At 42.1% G+C, this 17722-nt stretch overlaps 1 protein-coding gene across 24 annotated transcripts in view; it reads right to left on the bottom strand.

Annotated features, from left to right (window-relative positions):
• Nucleotides 1–17722, bottom strand: part of LOC147179999 (uncharacterized) — a 57277-nt gene that overhangs the window by 29513 nt on the left and 10042 nt on the right. For 12 of the 24 annotated variants that reach the window (XR_015094193.1, XR_015094188.1, XR_015094189.1 and 9 more), the window contains exon 2: nt 13025–13185. Coding sequence is in view for 5 of the 24 variants with exons in the window: in XM_086069750.1 (XP_085925876.1) it covers nt 13025–13185 (161 nt within the window). In the remaining 19 variants the exon portion in view is untranslated. The other 12 variants (XR_015094182.1, XR_015094184.1, XR_015094183.1 and 9 more) reach the window with 7 other exon arrangements.

The following is a 17722-nucleotide window of genomic DNA, read 5'->3' as shown; positions in this document are numbered from 1 at the left end:
CTAAGAATTCTGACTTTAATCACATAATTCTGACTCTATTCTCAGCATTCTGACATAAAATCACAGAATTCGGACTTTAAAGTGAGAACTCTGACTTTATTCTCAGAATTTTCACATTAAAGTCAGAATCAAGAATTCTGTGATTAAAGTCAGAATTCCGAGAATAAAGTCAGAATTATTGCTTTAAAGTGAAAAATTCTGACTTTAAAGTGAGAATTTTGACTTTATTCTCAGAATTTTCACTTTAAAGTCAGAATTCTCGGGGGCGGCCATTTTGCCACTTGCTGTCGACTGAAGATCAAAATTTTCACTTTGAAGTGAGAATTCTGACTTTAATCACAGAATTCTTGATTCTGACTTTAATGTCAGAATTCTGACTTTATTCTCTGAATTTTCACTTTAAAGTCAGAATTCTGATTTTATTCTAAGAATTCTAAAGTCAGAATTCTGTTCTTTAAAGTCTTTAAAGTCAGAATTCTCACTGACTTTCTGACTTCGCCCCACAATTCAAAACTCTACGTCACAAAGTCAGAATTCTGAGAATAAAGTGAGAATCCTGCCTACCCTTTTTTTTTCTCTTCACTCTCTTCCGTAGCTAAGCAATGTTGTGCTGTTGCCATTTTTTTTGTGAGTAATTTATCTTCTTGTTGTCTTTCCTGCCTTTGCAGACTAAATGCACTTTGATGAAGATCTGCTTTTTGTACTTTTGAGTCCTTCATGTTTGTTCTGTTTGAAACGGAACATTTAGAACACGGCTCATCTGCACGACAGTTGTCACATCTTGGCCACGAGTCAGTAAAAGTCAGTGTTTTATTGTTGGAACAAATATTATTGCAGTTTCTGTTTAGGGAGTCATGGTCCAATATTAGATTCTGACGGCATGATCACCGTGGAAATTTTTTTTGGGGCTGTATCACGGTATTTTAAAATGACCGAGGAAAGGAGGGAGGGAGGGAGATTGCACCATGTTAAGTCAACCCCATTTATTTATTTATTTTGAATAGGAGTAAAACTTCAAAATGCAGCCATTTTTATCCATCTCAGGGGGCGGCCATTTTGCCACTTGCTGTCAGTGCAGCTTCAGAAAACAGGTGGGCTGTGATTGGTCGTTGCCTGAGCCCTGAGCAACTGTGATGTCATCTTCAGTCGACAGCAAGTGGCAAAATGGCCGCCCCCGAGATGAATAAAAACGGCTGCATTTTGCTGCTTATCTCGTATTCCACAAATGTAATATTGATTAGAATGTCATGTTTAGACGAGTGAGGTCACATACTACAAATTATTGTCAAGAAATGTTTAAGGTTGACTTACCACTTTAAGTTTCAATAAATAAATAAATGTTAATATTCTTGTTGTTGTGACTGTGATTTGGGTTTGATCATGTGGCCGATGTTGCCAATTGATGATGATGTCAGTTGCCATGGTCCTGCATTTGTCCCGCTTCTTTTGTCACGTAGACCTTTATACTGTCATATAGAATTCAGCATGGTTCCGAGCTGTAAGTTACAACTGAGTAACACTTTTGTCAGCGTGTCGAGGTCATTGTTCTTTTAATGAGTCAAGGTTTTTCCGTCGTGTTTTTCTTCGAGGCCATCTGAACCCATGCCTGCTCTCTGTTATTACTTTGTATTTGCAATTTTTATCTATAAAGACTTTTCAGTTTTTTTTTTTATTATTATTTTTTTTCTTAAGAGCTCAGTATTGTTCATTCGGAAATGTCATCATCATTGCTCTTTTTTTTTTTTTTTTTTTTTAATATATATATATATATATTTTTTGTGTGTGTGGGTGTGTATGTGCGTGCGTGCGTGCGTGTGTGTATTTGTTAGCTCACCAGAAGTAAGTCAGTTACTTAATGTCTGCTTTGGGGTCCAAATTGCGCACCTCACGTGACATTTCTTCAGTTTTAATTCATCATCATCATCATCATCATTTTTTGTATAATGCACATTTATTTAGCACATCAGTGTTTGCGGTGCTCTTTCATCTTGCAACACTCGAAGATGGATAATGGATGCTTTTATCATACAAGTACAAATCATTCAAGGGGGAAATCTTATTCTCGATGAGTGTTGATCGGCTTTCTGTTGCATCGTGTCACGTGACATTGCGGTTAAGTGCAGATTCTTGGCCTCCGCCCGCTCAACAAATGTGGCCACATTGGTGCAAATGTCAAACAAGCCTCGACTGGAGCAGCCTCGGCCCCGAGCGCCACCACGCCTGTAAGGAAGTGGGTGGAGCCGTAGAGAGCGGTCATTGGGCTCCCCCCGTCATCTCCGCGGCAACTCCCGTGTCGGCCGGCCATGAAGCCAGCACACAGCATGTTGTCGCTAAAGTTGAACTGGACTGCCTCGGAGCAATGACAGTTGGGGATGATGGGCCACGGACTTCCTGCGGAGGAGGGTGCGATGGAGGTCTTTCCCGGATGTCGCGGTGGAGCTGTGGCCGTCCTCGTTCCCTCCGCTGGTCCTCCGGCCTCAGCCGGCGACGGTGTGCTCGGGCTGCAGCAGATGCTCGCGCTCCGGCAAGTCTTTGGTGGGCAGGCAGACGGGTATGGCGTGGCAACTTAGGGTCACGCCTCCACGTAAATGCAGAAGCGCAATGTCGATTTAACGATTTTATCAAAAAGATTTAATCATCATATATCTTGCATTTTCTCTTCTCTCTTTTTCATCCGGCAGATCTGAAATACCACCCAACGTGGAGGACCTTGAACGTTTCATCGACGGATATTTTTACAGCTGCGCGATGGAGGATCCTGCCGTCGAGAAACCATCAAAGAAACCCTCTTCGAAGAAGAGGAAAAACGATTCAGCGACGGACACGGACGACCTAACCACCACCACTACGGACGTTTCGGTCAGTGTGCTGGAGTCCATAAATAAAAAAACTTGACGTCCTCGGCCTCATCCTCGAGGACGTCAAAGAATTAAAAGTAAGTATGGAATTTATCAGTCAGCAGGTAAGTGTCCTTAAACAGGAAAATGCCGAGTTACATTCTACACTCACGACTGTTTCAGCCGAGCTGGAAACTATGAAAAAAGAAAATAAAACACTAAAAGAAACAGTTTTAGATGTACAATCCCGTAGTATGCGGGAGAATTTAATATTCTCAGGTATATCTGAGAATACCTCTGATAACCCAGAGGTTGAGATAAAAAAAATGATGACGAATTCATTAAAAATTCCTCAGGAGACGGTAAATAACATCTCTTTTGACCGGGTACATCGGCTTGGAGCCCGTAGAGGCAACAAACCCCGTCCTATTATTGCAAAGTTTGAGCATTTTAAACAGAAATTATTTGTTAAAAGTAAAGGACGGGAGCTTAAAGGGACCTCATTTGGAATGAATGATCAATTCCCGAGAGAGATCAATGAGCGGCGAAAGGTACTGTTTCCTATAATGAAACAAAATAGGCAGGAGGGTAAGCGGACTACGATAGCCGTTGATAAGTTATATATCGATGGCCAACTATTCCGGAACCCCAATTCCACTCCCTGGCTGTTCTAATTAGCATTGGTGGAACTAAACTTAGTTTGATTACTAGGTGTATACATATACTGTATATGTGGTTATAAAACCAAAAACATGAATACTTATTATGTTTAGGCTATATTATAAATATAATATTAATACACAACTATATCTAAAGTATATTTATAAAAAATAAAATAAAAAAAATCTCGCTGGGGTTACTGGTGTATTGTTATGTTTAATCCCCTGTTAATTTCCCTCACTTTCACCGCCCTACTCGTTTTTGCACTGTTTTATTTACTTACACGTTACCTTACACGTTACCTTACACGTTACCTTACACGTTACCTTACACGTTACCTTACACGTTACCTTACACGTTACCTTACACGTTACCTTACACGTTACCTTACATGTTGCCTTATACGTTACCTCATATTTTATACAAACTATATAAATCACCTAACCACTTTGATTCTATCCTATAACATGCCAGTGGTGGCAAATGGCCTATACAGATATATACATAGGACTGTGTTTATATTATTTGTATGCATAAATTAGTTCTGGTTTCCTGGAATGTTTGTGGCGCTCGCTCACAGGCAAAAAGAATAAAAACTTTAGACCATCTCTTAAAATTAAAAGCAGATATTTGCCTCCTACAAGAAACCCACCTACAAAAATCTGAAGAAAAATTACTTATTGATAAAAATTTTAGCCAAGCGTACTCTGCCCCTTATAACAGTAGACAAAGGGGAGTCTGTATACTCATACATAAGAATTTACTCTTTACTCTAAATAATACAATAACAGACCCAGAGGGCCGATACATTATTATTCAGGTGACTATATTTAATAAAATATATACATTCGGTAATTTATATGCCCCTAATAATGATGATCCGGCTTTTTTCCATGAATTTTTCTCTAAACTGTTTGAATTAGCAGCGAACTCTACTATTATTATTGGAGGAGACTTTAACACAACCTTAAATCCATTAATAGATCGTTCTAATAAAACAACATGTATAAGGCGATCACAATCCACAAAAGTAATAGGGGAATATATGGATGACTTTGGCCTCGTCGACAGCTGGAGACTTAAAAACCCAAATAAGAAGGAATTTACCTTCTTTTCCGCTGTGCACCGGTCCTTTTCAAGAATTGATTTTTTTCTTACAAATAATTCTATTGCTGATAAAACCGTTACAAAAATACATCCTATTATTATTAGCGACCATGCACCAGTCTCCCTTTCCCTACAAGTTGATTATACCTTTAAACCACCACCTACATGGCGTTTTAACATCTCACTACTAAACGACGCAGAATTTGACAAAATTATAAGAAAAGAATGGGCGGACTTTTTGGAAATAAATGACTCTCCAGACCTATCTCCAGCTCTTCTCTGGGAAACCGGGAAAGCAGTAATTAGAGGTAAAATTATATCATATTCATCTTATAAAAAGAAACAGGATCAAAAATTAGAAAAAGACTTGGAAGATAAAATTAAACAACTGACGGATGAGTACGCAATAAACCCAAATAACCAAATATGGACTGACTTACAAAATACAAAAATACAGTTAGACGATATGTTAACTAAAAAGACAGAGTTTATAATACAACAATTGAGATACAACAACTTTGAATATAATAACAAATCAGGTAAATTTCTTGCAAACCAACTTCAACGTAATCGGGAAAAATCGCTTATAACGGCTATTAAAGGTACAACTGGTGAATGTACACAATCACCAAAAGAAATTAATCAAATTTTTTATAATTATTATCACAACTTATACTCAGAAACTAATAAACCTAACCCAGAGCATATTGAGGCATTCCTCAGTAGCTTAAGTATACCTCAGGTAACTACTGAATATAAAGATATGTTAGATGCACCACTTACTATAAACGAGTTGTACAGTGCTCTAGATAGTATGCCAAATGGCAAAGCACCCGGCCCGGATGGTTATCCGGCTATATTTCTAAAGCACTTCTGGTCAATGCTTGCTCCACTATTCTTAAGAGTAGTAACAGAAATTAAAACTAATGGTCACATACGCCCACACATGAATACAGCAGCAATTAAACTTTTATTAAAGCCAGAAAAAGACCCCACCCTTCCATCAAGTTACCGTCCGATTTCACTAATTAACACTGATATTAAAATTATCACTAAGGCTTTTACATCTAGATTAGAAACAGTAATCCCGACAATCATTCATAGCGACCAAACAGGCTTTATTAAAGAGCGTCACTCTACTAATAATATTAGAAGGCTCTTTAACCTTATTAGTATGTCACAGCGGCATGATAAAAAGGCAGTTATTATATCATTGGATGCAGAAAAAGCTTTTGATAAAGTTAACTGGTCCTTCCTCTTTGCTGTTTTAAATAAATTTGGCTTTGGGAAGTCATTTATTCACTGGGTGTCAGTATTATATGATTCTCCTAAAGCTACTGTTACTACTAATGGGATTATATCTAAGAGTTTTACTCTACAGAGAGGCACAAGACAGGGATGCCCACTGTCGCCTTTATTATTTGCAATATTTATTGAACCGCTTGCATTAGCCATACGCCAGGAAAGAATGATTCAAGGAATTCACTCTGGGGTAACAGAACATAAAATTAATCTATATGCCGATGATATTTTACTTTATTTAGAAAAGCCTGCTATTTCATTAGGGGAAGTATTTAACTTAATAACTAAATTCTCACAGTTATCAGACTATTCTATTAACTGGACAAAATCAACACTTCTACCTATTACAGAAAATTCATGGAACCCTGCAAGCCAGGACCCATACTACTCATTTCCTATAGGTAATTTAAAATACTTAGGCATAAAAATCTCACCTAAATTAACTGATTTAGTTCATTTAAATTTCACTCCACTTCTGGATAGCATTTATAGTGACTTGGAGCGCTGGAATAATCTTCCTATTTCTCTAATAGGACGAATAGCCACTATTAAAATGAAAGTTTTACCCAAAATAAACTATTTTTTCTCAATGATTCCATTTAAACCTACGGCTAACTGGTTCCAGTTGTTGGACTCAGCCGTTACAAAATTTTACTGGAAAAAAAAAAAAGCAAAGATTAGTCTATCTACTCTTCAGAAAAATAAATCCAAAGGAGGTCTAGAGGCACCAAATTTTATGCACTATTATATAGCCAACCAGCTACAATATATTATTTTATGGGCACAACCCAATAGAGATACTAACTGTTGGCTAGAACTAGAACAGAAGGATTGTAATAACCTCAGACTCCTAGATTTACTCTTTATTACAACATCGATTAAGCGCCATAACTGCTTTAAAAATCCAATGATTTCCGCCACCCTGACTGCCTGGTGGAAGGCACTAGAAATGACAAAAGCCAAAGTGGAGCCCAGCGGGCTTTCTCCCCTATGGCATAACCCCGACTTTCAAATTAACAACCAATCGTTTTATTTGAATGTGTGGGAGCAGAAAGGAATTACACATCTCCACCATCTCTTCTCAGATAATATGTTTATATCATATACATCCTTGCTCCAAAAATATAAAATAAAAAACGGAAACTTTTTACATTATTTGCAAGTTAAAAGTATGATAAAGAAACAAATTCCAACACTCCAGGGTACGCTCCAACCGCCTGTTTTAGCTAAAGATATTACCAAGCTTTCTCCGACAACAACAAAAAAACTCTCAAAAATATATAAGTTACTTTCATATACTGATAAAACGTCTTTACCCATCTCAAAATGGGAAACAGACTTGTCTATAGCTCCGGAATCTGTCTTTTGGATTCAAGTTTGTGAAAATGTTTTTAAAATGACAAAACACACAAATTTACAACTTATCCAATATAAAATTATTCACAGAACATACATTACTCAATATATGATGAAGAAAATGGGACTCTCAGACTCCGACATTTGTCTCCAGTGTTTACAAAACACTACAGACACTTATTTTCATGCTTTATGGTTATGTACTCCGGTTATGTGTTTCTGGACTAAAGTCTTAGAAAAACTTTCCGCTGTCTTGGACTGTAGGATACCGTTCTCTCCAAACTTGTGTTTGCTAGGTGACTTAACAACAATTGACTTACCACATAAACAATTTCAATCTATACTTGTAGCCCTTACTATCGCAAAAAAAACAATTCTTGTTAACTGGAAAAATAAACAAACTTTGAATATCGACCAATGGTCTAACCTCCTCATAAATCATATTTTAATGGAAAAAATATCTGCCTCAAATAAAAACCAAATGTCAAAATTTAAAGAAACATGGTCTACGTATATAGAATTTTTTAACCTAAACTTGGATTTTAATTCTGCCTGTTAGCGAGAGCCACAGCAGCGTTATAACTGGCATTGATGTTTCTGTATTAGGCAATTTGTAACTAATGGTTGTGTTTCCATAGTCAGGAACCCGGCTGCTGCCAGCGGGATCGAGCGGATTCACCTCCGATGGGCACCAGGGGTTGATATTCGGATTCACGGCATGCCAGTGGGTTAATTCTGTGGGTGCTGTCCCCCCTGGCGGGGAGTGGGCGGGTCTGCCCCTCTGTTGGCTGCTGGGTGGCGGCTGCGTCTTGGCCGTTCCCTGGGTCTCTTGGGGGGTGCTGCGTTGCGGGGCTTTCCCTGGTGTCGGGGGCGGCGCCGTTCCGGCGCGGTCCGTCGCTCTGGGCCCGGCGACGCGGTTCGGGGCCTGTGGGCCGCCGGGGTGCCCGGTGGTTCCCTCTCCCCTCCCCCTTCCTCCCCCTTGCTGCCTCTCCCTCCTCGCCTCTCCCCGCCCGTCCTCCGCCTCCCTGTCCCCTCTCCCTCGTCGCCCTTCCTCCTCCTCTCCCCCTCTCCTTGCGTCCCTGCCGCTGCCCCCTGCCCTTCTTGTCGTCCCCTTCCCTCCTCCCTTCCCCTTCCCCGGTACGCCTTCCTTCCCCTCCCCTGGGCCGGGGGCTCCATCCATGGCCCGGGTCTCGGTGCTATGGGGGCCGGCGGGGGTGGCTGGGGTTTGGTGTCGTGCCCGCCCCGCTCCGGTGGGCGTCCTGACACCTCGGGCGGGACCCAGTATCCGGGGGGCGAGCCCTATCGCCCCGCCGGACGGGTCCCATATGCCCGCCGGGGTCCTGGTGGGGTGGGTGGGGGCTTGGTGGGCCGGTGCGCCTCCTGCCCCCGCCCGGTTGGGGGGGGCCCCGCTGGTCACACCTCTTAACTCACTACACTAGGTTTGCACAATACACTTTTATAGACATATAGGGCACATAACACACTTTGGGGGGTGGGGTAGGGTGGAAACACCGTCTTCACCCTACAACTCCCCTCCAATTTTAATACACCACACAACTTGTGGGTGGGGGGGGGTTTGTGGGGGTGCCATCGGTTGGGGGCCGCAGTATAGAGCAGTGCTGCGGTCCCCTGTCCGTGTCGCCACCCGCCCCCCCCCCCCGCCCTATCTATTTTTTTTAATGCACCACATACACTCAGCAACATGCTTGGGTGGCGGGTGGATCGGAGCGTGGGAATATCATTTCCATCGGCTCCGGTTCACCTGCTCCTAATTTTAATGCACCACACACACACACTTGTATATACACTGGGTGGGGTCACATTCACGGTTTAGGGGTAGAGTTCGCCAGTCCGCGAGCTGGCGGACTCAGTAACAGGGGTTAATTTTCACAAAGAACGCAGGGGTGACGACCGGGGCCTTCCCCCGCTGGGCCTGGGGTTCGGGGGTGTCGGCCGCCCTCCGGTGCCCCATCTCCCCCTTCTGCCCCCGGTGTTCCGTCCTTCCACACGGCGGGGGGTGGGGTGGGCGCGGCTGCCCTCTCCGCTCCGCTGTCCGGCCCCTCTTTGGCGCCGGTGCCTGGGTGCGGGTGGTCCCCGGGGGCTGGGGGTCGGGGGTTGGGGGGCTGCCGGTTGGTCGGGGTGGGGTCGGGGGGGGGGCGGCTTTGTTGGGGGGGGGGCGGTGGTGGGGGTTGCGGGGTGGGGGGGTGCTGGGGGTGGGGGGTGTCTGGGGGATTGGGGGCATGGGGGCGGCTGGGGCTGGGTTGGGGTGGGTGGCGGGGGTGGATGGGGGGCGGGGGGTTGTGGGGGGGGCGGGGGTTGGGGGCCGGTGGGGTGCCTGGTGGGCCTGCAGTGCCCCGTCCTGCTGCGTTGGGCCGGGGGCGCGGGCCGTGTTGGGGCGGGGGGCGCTCCTGCTCCTGGGTTTGCTCTCCGGCTGGTGGCCCTGGTGGGGCCCGGGGGTCGTCCTTTGGCGCTGCCGCGGCCTGGGGGGCCCTGAGGTGTTGCGCTTGCTCTGTTCCGGCGGGGGTCGACGGCTCCCCTCTTTGGTGGAGATTTTCATGCATGCCAGATCCACCACACCAGCATCTACCGAAACTCAGACACAATCTGTTTCCTCCTCAGGTTATTGAATCGGTGGAGGCTGGTGTCTCGGATCTCACGCGGCTTCGTCTGTCCTTCCTTCCTTTTCTCGGTCTCTCCGTTGGTCTCTTGAGGCCTCCCTGATTTTATGTTTTTTGGATTTGTTGGGGTCTGGATGTTTCTTGGGCTGGGGAGGAGTTCTGGTGGGGGGTGTCTGGTCGGTGCTGGATTTCACCTTCCTTGGTTTTCTTCGGTCCCCTCGGGTCTCCTGGTGTTCGATTTAGGTGAACGGTATGAGATTTTTTTTTCTAATAGGTTTTCTGGTGAGCTAACAAACACACGCACGCACGCACGCACGCACGCACACACACATACTCACCCACACACACAAAAAAAAAAAAAAAAATGTATGTATGTATATATGTATATATGTATGTATATATGTGTATATATATATATATATATATATATATTTAAAAAAAAAAAAAAAAAAAAAAAAAGAGCAATGATGATGACATTTCCGAATGAACAATACTGAGCTCTTATAATAAAAAAAATAAATAAAATAAAAAAATAAAAATAAAAAAAAAGATTTAATCACCTTCCTTGGTTTTCTTTGGTCCTTCCTCGGGTCTCCTGACGGCGGTGTTCGGTTTAGGTGAACGGTATGAGATTTTTTCTAATAGTTTTTTTTGGTGAGCTAACAAATACACGCACGCACGCACGCACGCACGCACGCACGCACATACACACAAAAAAAAAAAATAAAAATTTAAAAAATAATAATAAATAAAAAAAAAAAAATAAAGAGCAATGATGATGACATTTCCGAATGAACAATACTGAGCTCTTATAAAAAAAAAAAAAAAAAAAAAAAAAAGAGTGAAGATGACGGTAAGCTCTTGGCATTTGCGTACCTGCCACCACATTAAGTTTGTCAGGTTCGATTCCGTGGACACCGTGAGCTGCGGTAAGGACCCGGTCGGGACGGATCAAAGCGCCTCCACAGTGACTGGCTCCGTTCAACTCAATCAGAACCTAATAGACCCGAGGTCGCCCGTCTTCGGCCAGGATGTAGCCATCAGCGCAGGAGCATTTGCGGTGAAAAATGGGAAAGCAGCACAACGAGCAATGACCGACAGTACATGCCGGTACTTATTCCACATCTGACAGAAGCGTCCTTCGGCACATTGACACCGAAATCTGGTTCCAACGCTGACACACGCGCCGTTGTTAAAACAGGGGTTGACTCGGCAGGGGTCCCGATCTGACATCACGACGTTTCAAAACAGCAGCGAAAGTCAAAGGTAGGAACAGAAAACAGAAATTGGTCATTGGACTCAAAGCGGACTTACGTTCATATGCATCCCAGAATTGTCTCTGCGGAAGCAAAATCGTGTTTGGCAACAGATATATATCTTAGTACAGATGATAATAATCCGACCCAGTGATTCGCAATGACATTAACCCCGGTCAGAAAACAATAGCTCTTCGTTCGTCTGGCTTTGGCATTATGGACATCTGCTGACAGGCAGAACAATTAACAGTAAATGCTCGTCCCCAACCAAGGAAACGGGTAACCCGAAAACCCATCATTTAGGCTTACCTCCTTGCGAGTGTTTTCATTTTGTATTCGTGTGTTTGACAGTTTGTATCGTTCCATTAAGGTGTTTCTGAAACGTGTTCATAATTTTAGCAAAAACACGACCAAGACGACAGTTTGGGTTAATTGGGGCACGTCATTTGGTGCCGTGTGCGCCTGATCTCAATAAAGGTTGGGAAAGACTGATGTAAACGTCTGATTGAAGGTCAAAGGGCAGCAGACGGACCGCGAGGGTGTCGTCCTCAAACACTTCTCTGGCTTCCTCGGAGTCGCAGATCTCCTCGCGGCATTCACGTATAGCCAGATGATGGATCACGAAATGAGTGAAACAGAATTGTACGTCAAAATCCGGGAATCATTCGTTCTTTCCAATTGAAAATTCAAGCCTGAGTCAATTTTAGTGTCTTCAAGATCAAAAATACAAATTTGAAAAATGCTTAAGTTTGGCCAAGAGCATTAGTGAAGCTACGTTAGCTTGTTAGCTGCCACGACCTCCATCCATAATGATCCATCAGCCATTTTATTGTCATCTGTTTCGCTAATTATGTCTGGCACGGAAGGAAATACTTTTGTTGTATAATAATTTGTAAAAGCAAACAAACAAAGACACTTGAATATGGACGCACATGCTAAACCCTGGATTTGAATGACCAAACTTACAACTGTGGGGAAAATCTGAACGTAAATTTGAAATATGAGAAATTTGTTTGTTTGACAATTCCGTCATCATTCATATTTTGCTTTTCTGTCAGAAAACAATTTTAAGAATTAGTTTGTCATCAGGTGTGGCATGTTGAAATCACATTAGCAATAGACTGATATGTTTTTTTTTACCGATACCAATTATTAGAAGCCGATAACCGATATTTCAAACCGATATTCATTTACAGTAAGAGAGAAAATATTAGTGTCAAAAAGAATACTTAATTTTAAACATATAACGAATTAACAGATTTGTTTAAAAAAAAAAGAAGTAAAAATTGCAGGGATTATGTGTTAAGATAATTAAAAACTAAGCAATCGTTCCCTGAAGGTTTTCTACTGTAAATGAAGTTTTCCAAAATTTTGACATAATTTCTTTTTTTCTTTTTTTTTTATATAAAACGTGTCGGGAGTTCCCAGCGTCGGCATCGTTTTTTTGTAAAGTGGAAATTTAAATAGATTCCTAAATGAAAAGTTCCCTGTATCTCACTGGGCGATAAATGCATGCGAACGTACCGAATTTTGGGTTTTCGTCAGGTTTCGCAAAAGGTTTCAAAAGATCTTTGCAGTGAAAATTTGTCTGAATATGTTTGAAATGTAAAAACTGTCTGTCAACAAACCCTGATGAAAACCCCAAATTCGCTACGTTCGCAAGCATTCACCCGCTCAGTGAGATAGCAGCTTCATCAGCCTTCAGATTCGTAAAAAAACCGATGCCGATATTTGTCAAAATACCGATAATCGGCCCGGCCCATAATCGGTCGATCCCTGCTAAACATGCAGGCATGCTAAACAAACACACCTACTAAACCCACAAAGCACATGTAACTCCCCCCCCCCTCCCCCATCCACTATCTTCGCCCCTTGCCGTTGAACGTACCGTGAGCGGCGGCCAGGCGGAAAAACAGCGCGCAGAGCGACAGGCCACCAAAACCAAACATGGCGTCCGGTGGTGAGTTGACGAGGAGAAGCTCTTAGTGGCGCGGGGACGATATGAAGTCTGAATACACGGCGAGGCGCAGGAAGGGAGGCCGTTGACCTCTGCGGGGGAGGGAGGGGTGTCAACGTGTTCAAGTGGACCCATCTGGATGGGAGGGGATTGTTTGGACAAAATGTTTCGCGCACTGTACAACTGCCACATGTTGGAATCTGAGAGTTACCCCAGAAAAGGAATGTTATGAATGTCAGGACAGCAACGAGGAATGAGAAGGAAAAAAAAAGAAAAACGTTTTTTAAAATCATTTAATAAACAACGTTGGATACATCGCACTATGTGGAAAGCACAGATGAGACACACAAGAAGAGAAAATGAAACTTGTAACAACTGAGATCAGGTTATTAAAGGGCAGAGAGATTAAGTTAACATAATAAAACAAGAAATTGAATTGACCAGAGAGCATTGAAAATGTTCAGGTCATAAAAGTCTAACATCTTTTCCTTTTCATCAGTTGCTCGTCCTGGGAGGTGATGAAGCGAGTTCCCCAAAAGTGTTTAGGATGTTCCGAATCACGCTGTCGAGAAAAAAAGAAAAGGTTGGCAGGATTCTGACTCTATTCTCAGCATTCTGACATAAAATCACAGAATTCGGACTTTAAAGTGAGAACTCTGACTTTATTCTCAGAATTTTCACTTTAAAGTCAGAATCAAGAATTCTGTGATTAAAGTCAGAATTCCGAGAATAAAGTCAGAATTATTGCTTTAAAGTGAAAAATTCTGACTTTAAAGTGAGAATTTTGACTTTATTCTCAGAATTTTCACTTTAAAGTCAGAATTCTCGGGGGCGGCCATTTTGCCACTTGCTGTCGACTGAAGATCAAAATTTTCACTTTGAAGTGAGAATTCTGACTTTAATCACAGAATTCTTGATTCTGACTTTAATGTCAGAATTCTGACTTTATTCTCTGAATTTTCACTTTAAAGTCAGAATTCTGATTTTATTCTAAGAATTCTGACTTTAATCACATAATTCTGACTCTATTCTCAGCATTCTGACATAAAATCACAGAATTCGGACTTTAAAGTGAGAACTCTGACTTTATTCTCAGAATTTTCACATTAAAGTCAGAATCAAGAATTCTGTGATTAAAGTCAGAATTCCGAGAATAAAGTCAGAATTATTGCTTTAAAGTGAAAAATTCTGACTTTAAAGTGAGAATTTTGACTTTATTCTCAGAATTTTCACTTTAAAGTCAGAATTCTCGGGGGCGGCCATTTTGCCACTTGCTGTCGACTGAAGATCAAAATTTTCACTTTGAAGTGAGAATTCTGACTTTAATCACAGAATTCTTGATTCTGACTTTAATGTCAGAATTCTGACTTTATTCTCTGAATTTTCACTTTAAAGTCAGAATTCTGATTTTATTCTAAGAATTCTGACTTTAATCACATAATTCTGACTCTATTCTCAGCATTCTGACATAAAATCACAGAATTCGGACTTTAAAGTGAGAACTCTGACTTTATTCTCAGAATTTTCACATTAAAGTCAGAATCAAGAATTCTGTGATTAAAGTCAGAATTCCGAGAATAAAGTCAGAATTATTGCTTTAAAGTGAAAAATTCTGACTTTAAAGTGAGAATTTTGACTTTATTCTCAGAATTTTCACTTTAAAGTCAGAATTCTCGGGGGCGGCCATTTTGCCACTTGCTGTCGACTGAAGATCAAAATTTTCACTTTGAAGTGAGAATTCTGACTTTAATCACAGAATTCTTGATTCTGACTTTAATGTCAGAATTCTGACTTTATTCTCTGAATTTTCACTTTAAAGTCAGAATTCTGATTTTATTCTAAGAATTCTAAAGTCAGAATTCTGTTCTTTAAAGTCTTTAAAGTCAGAATTCTCACTGACTTTCTGACTTCGCCCCACAATTCAAAACTCTACGTCACAAAGTCAGAATTCTGAGAATAAAGTGAGAATCCTGCCTACCCTTTTTTTTTCTCTTCACTCTCTTCCGTAGCTAAGCAATGTTGTGCTGTTGCCATTTTTTTTGTGAGTAATTTATCTTCTTGTTGTCTTTCCTGCCTTTGCAGACTAAATGCACTTTGATGAAGATCTGCTTTTTGTACTTTTGAGTCCTTCATGTTTGTTCTGTTTGAAACGGAACATTTAGAACACGGCTCATCTGCACGACAGTTGTCACATCTTGGCCACGAGTCAGTAAAAGTCAGTGTTTTATTGTTGGAACAAATATTATTGCAGTTTCTGTTTAGGGAGTCATGGTCCAATATTAGATTCTGACGGCATGATCACCGTGGAAATTTTTTTTGGGGCTGTATCACGGTATTTTAAAATGACCGAGGAAAGGAGGGAGGGAGGGAGATTGCACCATGTTAAGTCAACCCCATTTATTTATTTATTTTGAATAGGAGTAAAACTTCAAAATGCAGCCATTTTTATCCATCTCAGGGGGCGGCCATTTTGCCACTTGCTGTCAGTGCAGCTTCAGAAAACAGGTGGGCTGTGATTGGTCGTTGCCTGAGCCCTGAGCAACTGTGATGTCATCTTCAGTCGACAGCAAGTGGCAAAATGGCCGCCCCCGAGATGAATAAAAACGGCTGCATTTTGCTGCTTATCTCGTATTCCACAAATGTAATATTGATTAGAATGTCATGTTTAGACGAGTGAGGTCACATACTACAAATTATTGTCAAGAAATGTTTAAGGTTGACTTACCACTTTAAGTTTCAATAAATAAATAAATGTTAATATTCTTGTTGTTGTGACTGTGATTTGGGTTTGATCATGTGGCCGATGTTGCCAATTGATGATGATGTCAGTTGCCATGGTCCTGCATTTGTCCCGCTTCTTTTGTCACGTAGACCTTTATACTGTCATATAGAATTCAGCATGGTTCCGAGCTGTAAGTTACAACTGAGTAACACTTTTGTCAGCGTGTCGAGGTCATTGTTCTTTTAATGAGTCAAGGTTTTTCCGTCGTGTTTTTCTTCGAGGCCATCTGAACCCATGCCTGCTCTCTGTTATTACTTTGTATTTGCAATTTTTATCTATAAAGACTTTTCAGTTATTTTTTTTATTATTATTTTTTTTCTTAAGAGCTCAGTATTGTTCATTCGGAAATGTCATCATCATTGCTCTTTTTTTTTTTTTTTTTTTTTAATATATATATATATATATTTTTTGTGTGTGTGGGTGTGTATGTGCGTGCGTGCGTGCGTGTGTGTATTTGTTAGCTCACCAGAAGTAAGTCAGTTACTTAATGTCTGCTTTGGGGTCCAAATTGCGCACCTCACGTGACATTTCTTCAGTTTTAATTCATCATCATCATCATCATCATTTTTTGTATAATGCACATTTATTTAGCACATCAGTGTTTGCGGTGCTCTTTCATCTTGCAACACTCGAAGATGGATAATGGATGCTTTTATCATACAAGTACAAATCATTCAAGGGGGAAATCTTATTCTCGATGAGTGTTGATCGGCTTTCTGTTGCATCGTGTCACGTGACATTGCGGTTAAGTGCAGATTCTTGGCCTCCGCCCGCTCAACAAATGTGGCCACATTGGTGCAAATGTCAAACAAGCCTCGACTGGAGCAGCCTCGGCCCCGAGCGCCACCACGCCTGTAAGGAAGTGGGTGGAGCCGTAGAGAGCGGTCATTGGGCTCCCCCCGTCATCTCCGCGGCAACTCCCGTGTCGGCCGGCCATGAAGCCAGCACACAGCATGTTGTCGCTAAAGTTGAACTGGACTGCCTCGGAGCAATGACAGTTGGGGATGATGGGCCACGGACTTCCTGCGGAGGAGGGTGCGATGGAGGTCTTTCCCGGATGTCGCGGTGGAGCTGTGGCCGTCCTCGTTCCCTCCGCTGGTCCTCCGGCCTCAGCCGGCGACGGTGTGCTCGGGCTGCAGCAGATGCTCGCGCTCCGGCAAGTCTTTGGTGGGCAGGCAGACGGGTATGGCGTGGCAACTTAGGGTCACGCCTCCACGTAAATGCAGAAGCGCAATGTCGATTTAACGATTTTATCAAAAAGATTTAATCATCATATATCTTGCATTTTCTCTTCTCTCTTTTTCATCCGGCAGATCTGAAATACCACCCAACGTGGAGGACCTTGAACGTTTCATCGACGGATATTTTTACAGCTGCGCGATGGAGGATCCTGCCGTCGAGAAACCATCAAAGAAACCCTCTTCGAAGAAGAGGAAAAACGATTCAGCGACGGACACGGACGACCTAACCACCACCACTACGGACGTTTCGGTCAGTGTGCTGGAGTCCATAAATAAAAAACTTGACGTCCTCGGCCTCATCCTCGAGGACGTCAAAGAATTAAAAGTAAGTATGGAATTTATCAGTCAGCAGGTAAGTGTCCTTAAACAGGAAAATGCCGAGTTACATTCTACACTCACGACTGTTTCAGCCGAGCTGGAAACTATGAAAAAAGAAAATAAAACACTAAAAGAAACAGTTTTAGATGTACAATCCCGTAGTATGCGGGAGAATTTAATATTCTCAGGTATATCTGAGAATACCTCTGATAACCCAGAGGTTGAGATAAAAAAAATGATGACGAATTCATTAAAAATTCCTCAGGAGACGGTAAATAACATCTCTTT

Source organism: Leptonotus elevatus, chromosome 2, assembly GCF_054856555.1.
Source record: "Leptonotus elevatus isolate MCC_2025b chromosome 2, RoL_Lele_1.0, whole genome shotgun sequence".
NCBI classification, from domain to species: Eukaryota; Metazoa; Chordata; class Actinopteri; order Syngnathiformes; family Syngnathidae; genus Leptonotus; species Leptonotus elevatus.
This window is presented reverse-complemented; position numbering and strand designations above follow the sequence as displayed.